Source organism: Polypterus senegalus, chromosome 10 (genome assembly GCF_016835505.1).
Source record: "Polypterus senegalus isolate Bchr_013 chromosome 10, ASM1683550v1, whole genome shotgun sequence".
Taxonomy (NCBI): Eukaryota; Metazoa; Chordata; class Cladistia; order Polypteriformes; family Polypteridae; genus Polypterus; species Polypterus senegalus.
This window is the reverse complement of record NC_053163.1, coordinates 74,283,404-74,304,445: the sequence shown is the minus strand read 5'-3', so window position 1 is coordinate 74,304,445 and position 21,042 is coordinate 74,283,404. Positions and strand designations below refer to the sequence as shown.

General features: G+C 38.5%; 1 protein-coding gene across 1 annotated transcript in view; it reads left to right on the top strand.

Annotated features, from left to right (window-relative positions):
• Positions 1–21,042, top strand: part of LOC120538190 (multidrug resistance-associated protein 5-like) — a 115,615-nt gene that overhangs the window by 22,160 nt on the left and 72,413 nt on the right. Inside the window, exons 6-7 of the mRNA XM_039767643.1 lie at positions 4,277–4,450; positions 16,203–16,350. Coding sequence (XP_039623577.1) covers positions 4,277–4,450; positions 16,203–16,350 — 322 coding nt within the window. The remainder of the gene's footprint in view (positions 1–4,276; positions 4,451–16,202; positions 16,351–21,042) is intronic.

Genomic DNA, 21,042 nt, shown 5'->3' with positions numbered 1-21,042 from the left:
ATTTATCCCAAACTAAATTATTAATACAAAACACATACATAGAAACATTCCTTGATATCAGAACACTCAAATTATTAAGGAAATTGAAACAAACACATTTTTTACACAAAAACAATTTCTAACAAGGAATCTTAATTCACACACTTGTGCACTAAACTAAACTTGATTTTGATCAGTTTGCTTTCATATTTGGCTCTCATTTTAACCATAAATGCAGGCGCACTCTGAAAAAAACTGTCTGCCAGATGATGGTAAATGGCTGAATTGTTAGGGATAATTCCCAAAAACTTGGTACTTCAATAATTATTATTAATAATAACAATAATATTATTTATATAACACCTTTACTATGCTCAAGGCACTTATAATTGCATTTATTCCACTGCATGGGTAAAATCCATCTTTGGTAAATCAGTCATAAAGTTGTTGCTTACTTTACTAAAGTCACGTCTAGATTCTATACACCAATAGAAGCCGTCTCTTTCCATAATATGGTTAACTGCAGCTCCTTCAGCCGCCATCTATTTGCTTATCATCCTGAATATGCTTTATATTCTTGACACATCTAGTACAGTTTCTCCGACATCACAGGCAATGCAAATAAACGTAGTCTTCTACTCGAGAGGAATGCTTTCACATTCATAAGGGGTGGAAACGTATATTAGAGACATTTGTATTTAATTTTCACTTGAGCAGTTCCTTCCCTTCCGTGAAATAAGCCAGGCATGTTTAACAGGAATATAATTTTCATAGTCTAGGAGGAGATATTAAAAATCAAGGTCATGTGTGCCTTTCAGTGCATTTGTGTTACTTTCTTTTTTTTATAGCATGTTAGCCTACCTACAATCAGAGTGTTCATTTTTGTAAGTTAATGACTATACCTACTAATTTTTAGTTCTGTTTTAGTTTTGGTCATCTGATGTCTTTTTTTTCTTTCTTGAATGTTTTTCAATATTAACTTATTTCTGTTTTTTCCAGTAAATGTTTTCCCGAGACAGTTGATTAATTCTAAGAGTTATATATTCTTTTAACTCTTTTTCATGCCTAATTCTTGTTTATTGTGACCTGAAAACTATATTGAATTAGGTTCTGGAGAATAATAATAATTCAGATTATAATCTAATTTATTTTCTTCCATTGGTTTATATATACGTATACCTACTGTAATGTTTTCCATTTATGGTCCTCCATTCATGATTTCAGGGGATTGACGAGACTCAGTGTAATGGCATCCTGCTTCTTCTGACAAAATTCCATCTTCCCTTTGGCAAAACTCAACTTTTTCCTTTTAGAAAAGCTTCACCCTCCTTGTTATTTATGACAAAACTCCCTCCATTTTCTGTCCTACAACTAAACACCCTCTGTTGTCACTCCAGCCTCCATTAAAATCTCTATCCTCCATGCAGCCTCCAACACAAAACCACTGGACGGGGGCACAGCAGCTGTCAAGCATTTCTACATTAAACAGACTGCTTACAGTATATATATTCATATCTAATTTACACAGTAGATATGTCTGCCACTGTCCTAAAATTCACAATATATTACTTGAAGAACAGTCCGATTTTAAATAATAATAAAAAAATAAACTAAACTGTAAAGATCTAGAAAGTAAATGTCATCATTTTGATTGAATCAGTCCAATTCTTGAAACCTAAAAATGTGGTAGGCCTCAAAAGGCAGACCTGTACTCCCACACTGGTCTGAACACATAGGGTATGTCTAAGCAGCACAAATCAGCCTGGTCCCAGACTCCAGAACAACAACAACAACAACATTTATTTATATAGCACATTTTCATACAAACAGTAGCTCAAAGTGCTTTACAGAATAAAGAATAGAAAAAAGACACAATAAGAAAACAAAATAAATCAACATTAATTAACATCGAATAAGAGTAAGATTCAATGGCCAGGGGGGACAGAAAAAACAAAAAAACTCCAGACAGCTGGAGCAAAAATAAAATCTGTAGGGATTCCAGACCATGAGACCACCCAGTCCCCTCTGGGCAAGCAGAAGCAGAAGCAGAAGCAGGCTTTATGGTCTGCACATAACAAACTGGACCAGACTGATATATACAGTATACCTGTATATATATATATCAGGGGTGAGCAAAAGTAGGTTTACAGTTGTTGCAGATTTATTGGCTGCACATCCATGATGCAACTCTCTCATTCCACCACATCACAAAGGTGCTCTATTGGATTGAGATCTGGTGACTTGAGGCCATTTGAGTGCAGAGAACACATTGTTGTGCTCAAGAAACCAGTTTGAGATGATTTGAGCTTTGTGACATGGTGTGTTATCCTGCTGGAAGTAGCCATCAGAATATGGGTACACTGTGGTCATAAAGGGATGGAAATGGTAAGCAATAAAACTCAGGTAGGCTGTGGCAATTAAACAATGCTCAGTTGGTACTAAGGGACTCAGAGTGTGCCAAGAAAATATCTCTCATGCCACTGCACCAGCACCACCAGCCTGAACCATTGATACAAGTCAGGATGGATTCATGCTTTCGTGTTGTTGATGCCAAATTCTGACCCTACCACCTGAATGTCGCAGCAGAAATCGAAACTCATCAGACCAAGCAACGTTTTTTTCGATCTTCAATTTTGGTGAGCCAGTGTGAATTGTAGTCTTAGTTGCCTGTTCTTAGCTAGCAGGAGTGGCAGCCAGTGTGGTCTCCTTTTGCTGTAGCCAGTCTGCTCCAAGGTTCAATGTGTTGTGCATTCAGAAATGCTCTTATGCATACTGCAGTTTTAACATGTGGATATATTGGTTACTGTTGCCTTTCTACCTACTAGAACCAGTCTGGCCATTCTCCTTTGACTTCTGGCATCAAAAAGGTATTTTCATCCAAACAACTGCTACTCACTGGATATTTTCCATTTTTCAGGCCATCCTCTGTAAACACATGAGATAGTTGTGTGTGAAAATCCCAGTAGATCAGCAGTTTCTGAAATAGCAGACCATCTGGCACCAACGACGACGCCATGCTCAAAGTCACTTAAATCACCTTTCTTCCCCCATTCTAATTCTCAGTTTGAGCAGATCGTCTTGACAATGTCTACATGCCTACATGCATTGAGTTGCTACCATGTGATTCGCTGATTAGATATTTGCATTAACAAGCAGTTGTACCTAATAAAGTGCTTGGTGAGTGTATTTAAGTAATCAATATAGGGAAATATATAATTAACAAAAGCAATATTCAAAAAGAAATAACCTATGAAAAAGAAAGCAAAGATAAAATGAATAACAATATACAAAATAACATTCAAAAGGCAATAAAAAGATTCAATTAAAACATAAGAAACTTCAGCCAAAAATGAAACTCTGGCTATCCCATAATACATTTAACTCTTTAAATCAATTTTCATTTACTAGAAATGGGTTGTAACAATGAGGATTTTTAAAATAAGTTACATGCACTAAACACTCTAAGGTAAAGTGTTATAGGAGTGCAGATCTCTTCAAACAGACAGTGCACAGGAGATGAAGTTGATTGGTTTTCTAAAATGCATTCCTGCCTACCTAAATGTAAAAAGAGAACAAAGACCATAAAATAAGGCGTGACAGGTGCATATTCCATGTGTTATTACTGGTTGCTAGTAAACAAGTCGATAAGTGAAATGTCCTTAGCGTAAAACTGCCTTACACCCTTCCAGCTTGCATTTTTCATATTTCGTGTTGAAGATAAGAGTGAAAAATAAGATGTTCACAGAGCTCAAAGGGAGCAGTGACGATGGAATTTTGTCTGTAGTAGCAGGGAGGATGACATTTTTCTGGAGGGTTGAGGTAGTCTTCTCAAAAGACAGAGGATATCCTAAAATACACCATGTAGTTCACGGAGTTCCCAAGCAATTTTTGTGTGGCCCAACATAAGCTTAATAAAAGCCTTTCCTTTTATACCCAGGAGATGTATTATTTTTTAAGCACTCCCCTTCCTGCCAAATTCAGGCACAGGGTAAGCACACATGCCCATTACAGGGTGCACACATGCAAGGCCTGTTGAGCGTAGCAAATACCCACACGTGTACACTATCAGAGATGTATGAGTAAACGTTTGCCTCAATCATTATAAAACAGTATCTAAGGAACAATCATTATTTCTAGAAATCTCCAGTGTGCATTTATACAAAAAGTTTTCTTGATCACTTTTTGAAGCAGCATGAAAGTTAATGAATCATTGAAAAAAAATCTAACAAATGCAAGAGGTTGAGAAGACTTTGTTTGAAATGTGAAATGTATAACCACAGACTGTTGTGTCTTGCAGCTGGTGAACATCTGTGCAAATGATGGCCAACGTCTCTATGATCTTGCGACAGTTGGATGTCTTCTAGCTGGAGGACCTCTTCTCGTCATAATTGGTGTCATATATACTTCTGTTTTCCTGGGGCCATCTGCTCTTCTAGGAACAGCCATCTTCATTCTCTTTTATCCACTTATGGTAGTATTTTTTGTTTTATTTGCATGGTCATTTGTGTTTTTCTTAAGTAAAACTGAATTTCACCTTGTGAAATGTATTTATTTTATGAAACATTCAAGTGCTCTGCTGCATTATACATACATCTACCTTAACCCCACACATCGTGCTGCTCATTTCTCTCTATTATAAAAAAAAATCCTGGAGAGAAACAGTAGGGCGACGAGACGTGATCTTTACGTTAAGATCATGGAAGACACTTAAAAGACCCACAAGACTAAAGAGATTGGCTACGAAGCGTCTCGCGGGGACCTTAAACATGAGACTTTGTGCCAAGAGATTGATCCAGGACCATCTCGCGATGATGTAGAAAATGAAATTCTTGAAAGACACGCCCTACTTACAACCAAACAAGAGTCACGGGCAGTAACATACTCATGTCGTGTTTTGGCTTTGAGCACACACAGATCCAGGGCTCTCAGCGCATATAAAGCGTATAAGGACAATACGTTATAAATGAAACGTAGACGACTAATTGAAGAAGAAAGCAGCGTGGATAAAAAAGGCTCAAAAGCATTGGAGAGACAAAAAAGAAAAAGAATAATCTAGGTGCAAATTCAGAAAATAAAGAAAAGTAATTATCAGCCTGGAACAAGTAGATTTGGAAAAAATAGCATGTCCAATCCGGACGTTGGCGCTATATACATACAGAGCAGGTTAGAGATTATGAAAGCAATGGAATTCGAAAGGCTCAAAAAAAACCAACGTTGGCGCGATACACATATGGAGAAAGTTAAAGAATATCCTTCCATTATCCAACCCACTATATTCTAACTAGAGGGTCACAGGGGTCTGCTGGAGCCAATCCCAGCCAACACAGGGCACAAGGCAGGAAACAAACCCCGGGCAGGGTGCCAGCCCACCACAGGGTGCACACCAAGCACAATTTTGAATCGCCATTGCCCCTATCCTGCATGTCTTTGGGAGGAAACCCACACAGACACGGGGAGAACCCAGGACCCAGGAAGCGAACCCAGGTTTCCTTACTGCGAGACAACAGCGCTACCCAGTACGCCACCGTGCCATTCTTAAAAGAATATGAAAGAAGGATAATTAGAAAGTATAAAACAAAGAAAGTAAAGATCGCAGTAGCGCAAACAAACGGAAATTATTACTCGAAAAAGGGAAAATAATCATCACGGACCAGGTGTCATTGAAACAAAAGCAGGATAAAGCAAGGTCAGAAATAAAACACAGAGTAGAAAATAAAGTAAAACATAATGAAGAGGTTAAAAAACAATGGGGCCAAACACACGCAGAGCAGGTTAGAGATAATGAAAACTAGAATTCAAAAGACTCAAAAAGAAACATAGGCGCGAAACACATGCAGTGCAAGGTACAGAATATGAAAGCAGAAAAAAAAAAGACAGTGTCAAAACAAAGAAAGTAAACATCGCATTAGCTCAAAAAAAGAAATGATTACTCGGAGAGTAATAATAGAGATCGAATATATGGACATAGGTGATATGTCAGAAGTATGTAAATATTGTAAGGTTTTGAAGTTTAAGTCAAGAGAATTTCCAAAACAGAGTTTACCTCACATGCATTTATTGGTTACTTTGCAAAAAAAATTAGTAACACCTGATGATGTAGATTGTTTTGTCTGTGCTGAAATTCCAAACAAAGAAAGCTATCCTGAATTATGGTACAAAATCATTAAACACATGTCTCACTGACCTTATTAAAAAGATTCAACACGTTGGGACTCGAAAGATTCCAAATGTTGTTTTTACAGAAGTTCTGAAATAAAAGTGAAACTAATGAAATAGCAACAATTCAAAGAAAAAAAAATCTTAAAAGTGTGTATCCGGAAAAACAAAAGTGGGAGATGGCGAGCAAAGCCCCCTAGTTATATAATGGAAAGTTAACTCTAATGATCTCATTATAACATTTGCCCAGACTCATGTCTCTCACACGCCATGGATACTCTTTTGGTATCAAAATCCAAATCGCACACACCACAGTCCATCCCAGGTTTGCAAATATCTTTCAAGGTTTGCCTTTGGTATTTTTTCTAAATTAGTTCAGTAGCTAAAACCTTGATATTACTTACATTTTGAAAGGAAGGAATTAACAAAATATCAATGCTCCAGTTTCTTAATGAGTGTGTTATCTGGTCATTATGAACCCGTGGACTGCACTTTAGTAATAATTAGAGCAGAATTTGCTGCTTTGCCCCAATTTTTTTTTCACAATGAAAGAAACAAATGACTTGCACTGGCAAGCAGTAGAGGATTTTAGATGGAATGCAGCATATCCACAGCATGTATACTGATCAGCCGAAACATTAAAACCACTGACAGCTGAAGTGAGTAACAAAGATTATCTTGTTACAGTATCCCCTGTCGAGGGGTGGGATGTATGAGCAAGCAGCAAGTGATGAGTCAGTCCTTGAAGCTTATATGTTGGAAGCAGGAGAAATGGACAAGTGTTAGGATCTGACAGACTTTGATAAGAGCCGAAATGTGATGGCTAGACAACTGGGTCAATGCTTCTCCAAAATGGCAGGTCTTGTGAGGTACTCCTGGGATGCAGTGGTTAGTACCTACCAAACGTGGTCAAAGCTAGGACAACTAATGAACCTGTGATAGAGTCATGGGTGCCCAAGGATCATTGATGCATGTGGGGTGCAATTGCTAGAGAAGAGCTACTATACCACAAATTGCTGAAAAATGTAATACTGGCCATGAGAGAAAGGTGTGAAAACACACAGTGCATTGCAGATTGCTGCATATGGGACTCCGTAGCTACAGACTAGTCAGAGTGCCCATGATGACCCATGTCTACTTCCGAAAGTGCCTGTAATGGGCACATGAGCATCAGAACTGGATCTTAGAGCAATGGAAGAAGGTATCCTGTGGAAGAGACGGCAGCAGGATGCATTATGGGAAGAAGGCAAGCCAGTGTAGGCAGTGTGATATTCTAGGTAACCTTGAGTCCTGGTATCCGTGTGGCTGTTACTTTGACATGTGCCACCTACATAGAGAATGTTAGACAACATAAACCCCTTCGTGGCAATGGAATTCCCTGATTGCAGGGGCCTCTTTCAGCAAGATAATGTGCCCTGCCACACAGCAAAAGTTGTTCAGGAATGGTTTAAGGAATATAAAAAAGAGTTCTAGGTGTTGACTTGGCTGGCAAATTTCCCAGATATTCAGTCAATGAAACGTCTGTGGAGTGTGCTTCATAAACAAGTCTGATCCATGAAAGCTCCACTTTGCAACTTACAGGACTTAAAGGATCTGCTGGTAACATCTTGGAGCCTGATACCATAGGACACCATCTTCAGAGGTCTTGTGGAGTCCACGTCTCAGTAAGTTAGAGCTGTTTAGACGCCACGAGATAGGGAGTTCTAATGTTGTGGCTGATTGGTGTACTGTATACAGTGGTGTGAAAAATTATTTGCCCCCTTCCTGATTTCTTATTCTTTTGCATGTTTGTCACACAAAATGTTTCTGATCATCAAACACATTTAACCATTAGTCAAATATAACACAAGTAAACACAAAATGCAGTTTTTAAATGATGCTTTTTATTATTTAGGGAGAAAAAAGAATCCAAACCTACATGGGCCTGTGTGAAAAAGTAATTGCCCCCTGAACCTAATAACTGGTTGGGCCACCCTTAGCAGCAATAACTGCAATCAAGTGTTTGCGATGACTTGCAATGAGTCTTTTACAGCGCTCTGGAGGAATTTTGGCCCACTCATCTTTGCAGAATTGTTGTAATTCAGCTTTATTTGAGGGTTTTCTAGCATGAACCGCCTTTTTAAGGTCATGCCATAGCATCTCAATTGGATTCAGGTCAGGACTTTGACTAGGCCACTCCAAAGTCTTCATTTTGTTTTTCTTCAGCCATTCAGAGGTGGATTTGCTGGTGTGTTTTGGGTCATTGTCCTGTTGCAGCACCCAAGATCACTTCAGCTCGAGTTGACAAACAGATGGCCGGACATTCTCCTTCAGGATTTTTGGTAGACAGTAGAATTCATGGTTCCATCTATCACAGCAAGCCTTCCAGGTCCTGAAGCAGCAAAACAACCCCAGACCATCACACTACCACCACCATATTTTACTGTTGGTATGATGTTCTTTTTCTGAAATGCTGTGTTCCTTTTACGCCAGATGTAATGGGACATTTGCCTTCCAAAAGTTCAACTTTTGTCTCATCAGTCCACAAGGTATTTTCCCAAAAGTCTTAGCAATCATTGAGATGTTTCTTAGCAAAATTGAGACGAGCCCTAATGTTCTTTTTGCTTAACAGTGGTTTGCGTCTTGGAAATCTGCCATGCAGGCCGTTTTTGCCCAGTCTATTTCTTATGGTGGAGTCGTGAACACTGACCTTAAATGAGGCAAGTGAGGCCTGCAGTTCTTTAGACGTGGTCCTGGGGTCTTTTGTGACCTCACAGATGAGTCGTCTCTGCGCTCTTGGGGTAATTTTGGTCGGCCGGCCACTCCTGGGAAGGTTCACCACTGTTCCATGTTTTGCCATTTGTGGATAATGGCTCTCACTGTGGTTCGCTGGAGTCCCAAAGCTTTAGAAATGGCTTTATAACCTTTACCAGACTGATAGATCTCAATTACTTCTGTTCTCATTTGTTCCTGAATTTCTTTGGATCTTGGCATGATGTCTAGCTTTTGAGGTGCTTTTGGTCTACTTCTCTGTGTCAGGCAGCTCCTATTTAAGTGATTTCTTGATTGAAACAGGTGTGGCAGTAATCAGGTCTGGGGGTGGCTATGGAAATTGAACTCAGGTGTGATACACCACAGTTAGGTTATTTTTGAACAAGGGGGCAATTACTTTTTCACACAGGGCCATGTAGGTTTGGATTTTTTTCTCCCTAAATAATAAAAACCATCATTTAAAAACTGCATTTTGTGTTTACTTGTGTTATATTTGACTAATGGTTAAATGTGTTTGATGATCAGAAACATTTTGTGTGACAAACATGCAAAAGAATAAGAAATCAGGAAGGGGGCAAATAGTTTTTCACACCACTGTATATTAATGTACTAAACTATGAAATATAGCTCAGGGAACTGACATGGGTACCGTTAAATAAGGTCCCTCTAACAAATATGTGCGTGTGCAGTGAATATGCAGCTATTTCTATGTATTTTCAGAGATAAAACCACATGTGTTGGACCTGCATAAGCTTAAACATCATCGCACTATAGGAAAAGAAATTAAGATTTTTTATTTTTAAAATAACTCCTCATACTGTACCTACAGGGTATTGCAAAAAACTGTTTATAACTTTAATACACAGTGCATGCCACACTTTATGATCTCTGAGCTGAGACCACCATATCTTTTAAAAATGCTTAGGAAGAAATCTGTATAACAGATACTACTGTAAAAAACTAATATATTATAAAAAGGGTATCAACTTTTTTAATCAATGTTTACTGTCCAAAAGTGGTACTGTGCTCTTTCTACATTTGGAGAGGCTTACAAACGGCACACTTCAGGAAAAGATTTCTCTTTGACGTTGTGAGTATAGCTTAAGTGTATATTTTAAAAAAGGAAATACCCAAAATAATTACCTGTATTTAAGCAATACAGTATATCTTAAAAGTCAGGAAAAAAGAAACAAGCAATTTGCTGATAACAGAAAACCAACAAAATGGAAGTAAAACAGGGGTCTACAGAGTGGCAGCTGCAGGTTTCTATTCAACTGAGTTTCTTATTAAGAAGTCTGTATTGCTGTAGAAGTACTTAATGCTCAAGCAACATTTAGTCGTCTTCACTTGTTAACATTTCCCACTCTTAATTGTCTATTTCAGTCTTAAAGAGTTGCATTTGCTGTTTTTACTGGCTCCTCATCCTCTTTAATAAAAGCCCTGTGTGCGTCCAGGTGTCTGTGTGTGTGTCTTCTGCTGAAGTGCGCATGCGCGGGGCCGCGACACACATCGCACCGTGCCCCGCCCATGTGCACAGCACCTTGGTCGCACACACACTCGAAGCTGGGCACACAGTGAATGGCCTTTCCGCAGCAGCGCATGATAAGCAAATAAAAGACAACATTGCTGGGTAGAGTGCTGATTAGGTAGTCGCGGCCGCGCACATAAAATCTGTTGCTGGGGAGACGCCACACGTACAATAATCAGCTACACGTCAGCACAGATTAAAATACTTGCTGGGGAGACGACACAGTCACGATTATCAACTGCACGCCACACATTACATCATTTGCTGCGGACACTGCTGCTGATTGACCACTGTTGTGACAGAAAATTAAAGTCCTATTACGGACATCAAAGCCAGTATAACCGTCAGAGAAAATTACAGGCATTTTACGGAAATACAAACCAGTATTACTGCGAGAGAAATTTAAAGGCACACAATACACTGGCGCATATTACAGCCACATACAAGCCAGTATTACTGTAAGAGAAAATATTACGGACATATCTACTAACAACATGCCACACAAAAAAAAAGGACACGTCAAGTAGGACAAAAGACACAGACAATCAAATCCTATATAAGTAACATCTCCTGGAAGAACAGTCAGCTCAACAAGTAAACATCAACAAAAGAAAGGCTGAAAGACAAAAAAAAATATGAACAAATAGATCGATTGAAGAAAAAGAAAATGAGCGTCAGAAAAACGCTAAAAGAGAAAGACTCAGAAGAGCAAACCTTACAAAAAGTTGGCATTTACTTGCTAGAACCAGTATTCAGCCATGGTCAGTTATATGTTGCATTATCAAGAGTTACAAGTTTTCCAGATGTTGTTGTCAAGGTTGTAGATGGTCCTGATCAAGGCAAACTCTTGCCAAACTCAGAATATTTACAAGAAATGTTGTCTGTAATGAAATTTTATAGAAACATTTCATGAGGTAAAAAAATAGAAATTTTTTCCTAAATATCTTCTTCAGATTTTGTGTATTACAGATTGTTACAAAGGTTTACACTAAGGCAATATTAATTATACTTACTGTATTGTCATACGTTTCTATTTTATTTTTATTATTATTTTACTTTAGGCTTCTTGCAAAAATATTTTTGACAAAAAAAAAAATTAAGACAAGAAACAGAATGAGGTCAGGGTCCCTTGCCATTTAATATAGACTGTTCCTACTAATGTTTATGCACTACTGTTCTAGCGCCCGTTATTGTAACGGGCTTAATGTCTAGTTGGTAATAAGTTGCAAATGACAAAGCAACCAGCAGTTTCTCCATCTAATTTGTCTCCATTTTATATTTGCATTGTCTCCATTCATTGTGAACTCTCCAGTTTAAAAAAAACCTGACATGGAAGAATTAAAACACAAAAAAGCCATGAAATTAAATAAGACCTGTTATTGGTAAGGACTGGTTTTTAATTATGCAATTGGGTTAGAACAAAAACCTGCTGCAACTGTGGCCCTCCAAGACTGATGGTGCCCAGCACTGCATTAAAACATAAACTTTTCAGATTTAATTTTTTTTCATATATATATATATATATATATATATATATATATATATATATATATATATATATATATATATATATATATATACTGCTCAAAAAAATTAAAGGAATATTAATCTGGTCAGTTAACTAGCAGAAGAGGTTGTTAATCAGTTTCAGCTGCTGTGGTGTTAATGAAATTAACAACAGATGCACTAGAGGGGCAACAATGAGATGACCCCCAAAACAGGAATGGTTTAACAGGTGGAGGCCACTGACATTTTTCCCTCCTCATCTTTTCTGACTGTTTCTTCACTATTTTTGCATTTGGCTACAGTCAGTGTCACTACTGGTAGCATGAGGCGATACCTGGACCCTACAGAGGTTGCACAGGTAGTCCAGCTTCTCCAGGATGGCACATCAATACGTGTCATTGCCAGAAGGTTTGCTGTGTCTCCCTGCACAGTCTCAAGGGCATGGAGGAGATTCCAGGAGACAAGCAGTTACTGTAGAAGAGCTGGACAGGGCCATAGAAGGTTTATAACCCATTACCAGGACTAGTATCTGCTCCTTTGGGAAAAGCAGAACAGGATGAGCACTGTCAGAGCCCTACAAAATGACCTCCAACAGGCCCCTGGTGTGAATGTCTCTGACCAAACAACCAGAAAGACTTCATGAGGGTGACCCAAGGGCCACATGTCCTCTAATGGGCCCTGAGCTCACTGCCCAGCAGCATGCAGCTCGATTGGCATTCGCCATAGAATACCAGAATTGGCAGATGCACCACTGGTGCCCTGTGCTTTTCACAGATGAGAGCAGGTTCACCCTGAGCACGTGACAGAAGTGAAAGGGTCTGGAGAAGCCATGGAGAACATTATGCTCCCTGTAACATCATTCAGCATGAGCAGTTTGGTGGTGGGTTAATGATTGTCTGGGGAGGCATATCCATGGAGGGTCACACAGACCGCTACAGGCTTGACAAAGGCACCTTGGCTGCCATTAGGTATCAGGATTGGTCCCATTGTCAGACCCTATGCTGGTACAGTGGCTCCTGGTGCACGACAATTCCTGGCCTCATGTGGTGAGAGTATGCAGGCAGTTCCTGGAGGATGAAGGAATTGATACCATTGACTGGCCACCACACTTTCCTGACCTAAATCCAATAGAACACCTTTGGGACATTATGTTTTGGTCCATCCAATGCCACCAGGTTGCACCTCAGACTGTCCAGGAGCTCAGTGATGCCCTGGTCCAGATCTGGGAGGAGATCCCCCACAACACCATCTGTCATCTCATTAGAAGCATGCACCGATGTTGTCAGGCATGTATACAAGAACACAGGGGCCATACAAAGTGCTGCATACAATTTTGAGTTGCTGCAATTAAATTTTGGCAAAATGGACTAGCCTGCCACATAATTTTTTCACTCTGATTTTTGGGGCGTCTTTGAATTCAGGACTCTGTAGGTTGATCATTTTCATTTCCATCAAACGATGTGGCATCCTTTCGTTCCTAACACATTACCCAGTCTATATAAGTATAGATATCCAGGAGGATTTCTTTTTCCCATTGAGATCTGATGTGTTTTCAAAGTGTTCCTTTAATTTTTTTGAGCAGTTTGTATATATATATATATATATATATATATATATATATATATATATATATATATATATATATATATATATATATATATAAAAAATTGTATATATTATACATGTGAGATTTATCCTTTCAGTTTCAACGGACAAATTCTATGTTGTATTAGACAGCCTTTACGCTCTGAATTATTACAACAGTTCTGAGTATAAAGAGATCTTCTGTAGCATATTTTATACAATGTTCTGTACATGTTGTACTTTGTGTATTGGAAATACAATGAAACTTTCAATTTCTCTTTCTGACAATATATATTTTGAGCACTGTCTATTGAACTGCCAATATACTCAGTACACTCCAATGTATTACACACTCCACATGGAGAAATACGGTCACATATTAATCAGCTCTTGGCATTTGGAAGACTTTGTAGAAGTCATTTAACTTGACAAAAATATTTCATTAATATTTGTTCAGCAGTTAATTTCCTAAAATAATTGTTGTGCTGAAGAACATTGCAAACTCTATTTTAAGATCAATTATCAATTTATGAGTACTGAACTTATGTCTTAACTAAAGCAGCACATTAACCCCTTCATAACTGATATCCTCCCAGATTAACTCATTAATCGCTCCAAGCTCCCCTCTTCCTTCTGGGAGCCCTTGAACCTGACACCGTCAGTAATGTCACCAATGAGCTAGGCAGTGAGGCACAAACAATGAGGCAAGGGGAGGGTGCAAAAAGTGCCAAGTGCTTTTATTTAAAATTAACAAACAAAACAAAGTGTTTAAATGCAGTGCTTCAAAAATATCATTAAATAAATAATCCATTAAAATAGTTGAAAAGTTAAAATAATAAATAAATCCTTTAAAAACCAAGGTTAAAACAACGGCTGGAAGCTGTCCTTTTAAAATCAGCCCGGTCCCTTTCTACTGGCCCATCCAGGCTATGCACCAATGGAGCCGCCCTACTTTCATCTGACCTTCACTCCAATGGTCTGGTGGCCTCCTGATCCCTGGCTTAGTTTAACCTCTACCAGACCGAGAGTTGGCTTCCCCCAACGGCCAGGACGCTCACGCTGGGGATTCTACTCCAAATCTCCGACTCCTGCTGCCTTCGCTGCGGTGAGCCAACCTGCTCCCCGTCACACTTGCTCCCAACAAGCGTTCAGCAGGAGAGACCACTACCATCGGCCCTCGGATGCCGGCCAAACACCCTACTTGGGCTTGCCTTTCCCAGGTGCCTGCATACAGCGGGAGCCATGCATTTGCTCGCTCTCCTTCTCTCCTGCACACACTGGATTTCTCCTCACTGCTGCCTGCCGCCTTCCTCCTTAACCTCTGTTTCTCTCTTTTTTCCTCTTTTCTCTTTTTTTCTCCCCCTCATAGCCACCCCGTACTTCTATTTATTACAGGGACATGGATCAGATGTGGCAATTAGCAGCTCCCAGGAACAATTACGGATGCGGACAACTCCTCACCTGTGCACTTAAGCGAGGTTCACCCGCATCACGAATTCACCCGGGAACCGTTTCTGACTACAAATACCACGCCCCCTCTCTAAGCCACGAAAGCGGTGATTATTTATTTAAAAAGTGGCCTTTTTGACGTGAGCTGTGGACCCGCTACACCACATGGCAACGGATGCCAAGCTCATTAAAATCACATCATGACAATTTTGAATACTAACATTTGTATTCGACTAGAAGATATCAATTCCATGCGAGTCTTGGCATTTGCAACTAACTCCCAGAATGCAGCCTCAGAACAATGCAACTTGGTGTATTAGCAAACCTTCAGTACGGGGAAATGTAATATAATTACAGTATATAAAAATGTGCTTCTGCTGTCTTCATAAGCGGTCAGGTAACATCAGGTCTTTCAGCCTAGTGATAGTGTTGCTGCACAACCCTTCTGTCAGAACAGACAAGTCCAGTGAACTCAAGGAAACTGACGAGAAGAAGGAAAACAGGGAGAATTACTGCTCTTAGAGCTGAGGGTGTACACCAGGATGGAGTTGCTAAGTCAACATCACTTCACTTTTACAGAACTATTTTGTTTTGTTCACCAGTTTATAAATAAAAGATTTTGTTTGCATCTCTTTGTATCCTCCTGCTAAGTAAAGGGACAATGGTTGTTATGTTTCCTGCTCCACCTTTGATCTTTTATCACCTTAATTTGGATGCTTTTGCAATTCTAAGTCATTTAGCTATTAAAATATTTAATTCATTTTGTAAATGTATAACCTGTATTTATTGCTTTTGTGGACAAGTAACATTTTGCATTTGGATATGTCTGAAAAATGACTACTTAACATTTATTTTGAAAAATGGAAAGTTTCAATATGGATTATTTAAACCTGTTAGACAATTTTGTCAATATATATTTTTTTGATTTGGTCACAATATTAAAAGGTAACTTTTCTCAATTTGGCTAAAAGGGATGAAGAGCATTTTGCAATAAAACAATTCATTTGTTTTTTTGTGAGTGAAAAATAGTGTATATTGCAAGCACAGTCACTTTTCTTGCCATCTTTATTAAATGTAGCATCTCGGACACGAAACAAATAAGGTCTCTTTGACAGATCTCAAGATAATGGACTGCACTCTAAAGTGCGCTCATTGAAAATGATTGTCACCATTTTACGTATTTTCCATAGAATTTCATTAAAAGTATTTAAAGTGCTATAGTATTTATTTTTTGCCTTTTACGTCTTAGATTGCGGTGTCATGGCTGACAGCTCATTTTCGCAGAACTTGTGTGCTAGTCACAGATGATCGTGTGCGGCTTATGAATGAAATCCTCAACTATATAAAGTTCATCAAGATGTACTCCTGGGAAATTCCATTTTCACGCAGTATTCAGAGTAAGTGTGCACAATCTATGTCTGCATTAACAATTTATGTTCCATGATATTGTATGTAATTATTAAATATTTCCACTGTGTCTTTTCTGACAAATAATCCAGTATATTTTTAATTTTGCAATAATCCACATATTCCTTTCGTTGTGTGTGTGTTTTTTTAATAATCTTGAAAAGGATAATTTTGTAAGAATACCATTACAAAAGAAGATTTCTGAAAACAGGTCCATTATATGGTAGACCATATAAAGAAAAAGGAAGCAAACATGTCTTAGTAATAGCAAATCAAAGACAATTATTACAGCCAATTTAAAAGTAACATAAGAAAGTAATATGAAACAATCTCTGCAACAACACTTGAAATGTTTAGGCTTTGCAGAAATTATGAGTCTTCAAAATGCCCACTGCAACTGGCTATTAGAATTGAACTTTCCTAGGAGTGTTAAATGAGATGTACTTGTAATTAGCCACGTGTTAATGGCATGCATGCAGAAAGGCACTCGTGCAGTAGATATTATATATATGGGATCATTTAAGGGGATGTTGGAGATCTATAGTCATGGGCAAAAGTTTAGAGAATGACATTGGTAGTATTGGTTTTCAAAAAGTTTGCTGCTTCAGTATTTTTATATTTTTTTGTCAGATGTTTCTATGATATACTGAAGTATAATTACAAGCATTTCATAAGTTTTAAAGGCTTTTACCAATAGTTACATTATGTTTATACAAAGAGTCGATATTTACAGTATTGGCTCTTCTTTTTTCAAGACCTCTGCAATTCGCCATGGCATGCTGTCAATCAACTTCTGGACCAAATCCTGACTGATGGCAGCCCATTCTTGTAAAATCAATGCTTGGAGTTTGTCAGAATTTGTGGTTTTTTGTTTGTCCACCCGCCTCTTGACGATTGACCACAAGTTCTCAATGGGATTAAGTTCAGGGAGTTTCTTGGCCATGGACCCAAAATTTCAATGTTTTGTTGCCCAAGCCACTTAGTTATCACTTTTGCCTTATGTCCTGGTGCTTCATCCATCCATCCATCCATTTTCTAACCCGCTGATTCATCATGCTGGAAAAGGCATTGTTAGTCACCAAACTGTTCTTGGATGGTTGAGAGAAGTTGCTTTCAGAAGATGTTTTGGTACCATACTTTATGTATGGCTGTGTTTTTAGGCAAAACTGTGAGTAACCCCACACATGCATGGCCTTAGGACTGATGGTAGCACTCACCTTTTTTCTCCAGACAATCTTTTTTCCGGATGCCCCAAGCAATCAGAAAGGAGATTTATTAGAGAAAATAACTTTACCCCAGTCCTCAGCAGTCCAATCTCTGTATCTTTTGCAGAACTAAGGGGCTTTGCCCCCTGCTTGCTTTGCTCGTCATCCCCCGTTTTTATTTTTCCGGATACACACTTTTTAAGATTTTTTTTTTTCTTTGAATTGTTGCTATTTCATTAGTTTCACTTTTATTTCAGAACTTATGTAAAAACATTTGGAATCTTTCGAGTCCCAACGTGTTGAATCTTTTTAATAAGGTCAGTGAGACATGTGTTTAATGATTTTGTACCATAATTCAGGATAGCTTTCTCTGTTCGGAATTTCAGCACAGACAAAACAATCTACATCATCATCTGTTAATAATTTCTTTTGCAAAGTAACCAATAAATGCATTTGAGGTAAACTCTGTTTTGGAAATTATTTTGACTTAAACTTCAAAACCTTACAATATTTACATACTTCTGACATATCACCTATGTCCATATATTCGATCTCTATTCGCTTTTTCGTCATTTCTCCGAGTAATAATTTCTCTTTCTTTGCGCTAATGCGATGTTCACTTTCTTTGTTTTTTTCACACTGTCATTTTTTTCTGCTTTCATTTTCTGTATCCTGCTCTGCATGTGTTTTCGCACCTGCATTTTATTTTGAGTCTTTTGAATTCCAGTTTTCATTATCTCTAACCTGCTCTGCATGTGTTTGGCCCCCTTGTTTTTTAACCTCTTTATGATGTTTTACTTTGTTTTCTACTGTCTTTTATTTCTGACCTCGCTTTATCCTGCTTTTCTTTCAATGACACCTGGTCCGTGATAATTATATTTCCTTTTTCGAGTAATAATTTCCATTTCTTTGCGCTAATGCAATCTTTACTTTCTTTGTTTTATACTTTCTAATTTTCATACTTTCATATTTTTTAACTTTCTCCACATGTGTATTGTGCCAACGTTGTTTTTTTTAGCCTTTCGAATTCCATTGTTTTCATAATCTCTAACCTGCTCTGCATGTGTATAGCGCCAGCGTCCAGATTAGATGTGCATTTTTTTCAGTTCCACTTGTTCCGGGCTAATAATTACTGTCTTTATTTTCTGAATTTGCACCTAGATTATTTTCTTTTTCTTTTTTGTCTCTCCAACGCTTTTGAGCCTCTTTTCTCCACGCTGCTTTCTTCTTCACTTAGTCGCCTACGTTTCATTTATAACATATTGTCCTTATACATTTTATATGCTCTGAGAGCTCTGGATCTGTGTGTGCTCAAAGCCAAAACACGACTGAGTGTGTTGCTGCCCGTGCTCTTATTTGGTTGTAAGTAGGGTGTGTCTTGCAAGAATCTCATGTTCTACGTCATCGCAAGACAGTCCTGGGTCAATCTCTTGACACAAAGTCTCATTTTGAAGGTCCCATCAGACACTCCGTGGCCAATCTCTCTAGTCTCATGGGTCTTTCAAGTGTCTTCCGTGATCTTAACGTGAAGATCATGTCTTTTCGCCCTACTGTTTCTCTCCAGAATTTTTTTTTATAATAGAGAGATATCAGTCTGCCCCTGGTGTTTTTCTTGGAGAGAAGTGGCTTCTTTTCTGCCCTTCTTGACACCAAGCCATCTTCCAAAAGTCTTCTCCTTACTGTGTGTGCAGATGCACTCACACCTGCCTGCTGCCATTCCTGAGCAAGCTCTGCACTGGTGGTACCCCGATCCCGCAGCTGAATCAACTTTAGGAGATAGTCCTGCTACTTGCTGGACTTTCTTGGGCACCTTGAAGCCTTCTTCACAACAGCAATGATTTTTTTTTGTGATTAAGTTTATTTTCATGGCAAAAAGGGACTTTTCAATTAATTGGAGTTCATCTGATCACTTTTCATAACATTCTGGTGTCTATGCAAATTACCATCATAAAAACTGAGGCAGCAAACTTTGTGAAAAATAATATTTGTGTCATTCTCAAAATGTTTTGCCCTGACTAAGCACACTGATCAGGAACACAAACTCACCATAGACTTACTAGAGATGGTGGCAGAAAAGGAGAATGATGGCAAATTCAGGGGCCGTCTTGGAGGGCCTTTAGGCACCAGCTAAGTGCTCTGCGAGGTGCTACAGGAGCCCTCAGATTGTGCAATTTCTCCTTCAGTCGTGTCTGTCATTACCCTTACAAGTTAAAAACAGGCACCACAAAGGTTTTTCTTTTGGGACATAATCCATTAAAGGCACATACTGTATTGTGTGTATGGTTCTGGCTGTTGCACATGTGTGTTGATCTCGTGTGTTAGTTTGCAGTTTGCTTGACTTTATGTTCTGTTTTACCAGAGAGTTTGTGATTATTCCCTTGGGTTCAATAAAGTACTACCTTTCTGTCTATGTGTAAAAACTTTAACCAGTAGTTTATATTTCAGATGGGGCCTAAATATAAATGCTGTCCAATTACTCTGAAAATGAATAATTTATAAAAGAGGTTGACCAAATGTGGCTGTTATATTATTAATCAAAATACTATTTCAAGAGCTTGATTGAACCTTTGTGCTGGCCTAATATGTTCTTAATCATGGGTTTGTAATAGGACATGGAGTCATGGACTTTGTAAAATATTTTGTCTGTCAAGGATTTATTTTAGCCTTCCAGCAGATGCTGCTTAAATAAGCAAACACTCCCTACAACACCATAGGTTTAAAAATGGATCGATGGATTGTAAACCTGCAGCATTAACACATTTAACATTTCTTTCTTATTTTAATTGAATTACTGATTAATTACTGTATTGCTGTGTTTCAGTATTTCAACTTGCTTTGCTGAGAAGGTAAATCCTGATTGCCTAAAGCTTTCAGATAAATATAGTCAAGTATAGGACTGAATTTTTTTTTGGTATCGCTTAGGTTTAGAGATTGTATTTTATTTAGAATATATTAAAATATCTTGAAATTAAGCTTTCCTAAAAAACTCAAATAACTCTTTAACAATGACAGTTAAGTTAAAGGACAAGTGTCAAAAGCTCTTCTCCCATATAGCACTGGTGAACAAACTCAGGTGCAGACATTCCCGTGTTGGGCTTAATTGCCTTACTGCATGCTTATATGTGTTACTGCTCAGAAACAGATGAACATCTTGCACACCTTGTGTATGATCTTCAGCCTGAACCTGAGTTCACAAGCGAAATTTTACTGATATATAAGGTGGGTTGGCAGAAGTGATGTCATTGAGGCCGGAACTGGAAGTGATGTCACTGAGGCCGAAACAGGAAGTGACATGGGGGCCGGAACCAACATCATTAGATCCAGGCAGAATTCCACGTGTTTGGTCTGCAGGAATAAAAGAGAGAGGTTTACTGCACCTCGCCACCTCCTGACTTGCCAAGGAATTGCCTTCTTTAGGTCCTTTAAGCTGACTCCCACGTACATGTGTGTGACACCATATACACCTCGCTCCTTTTT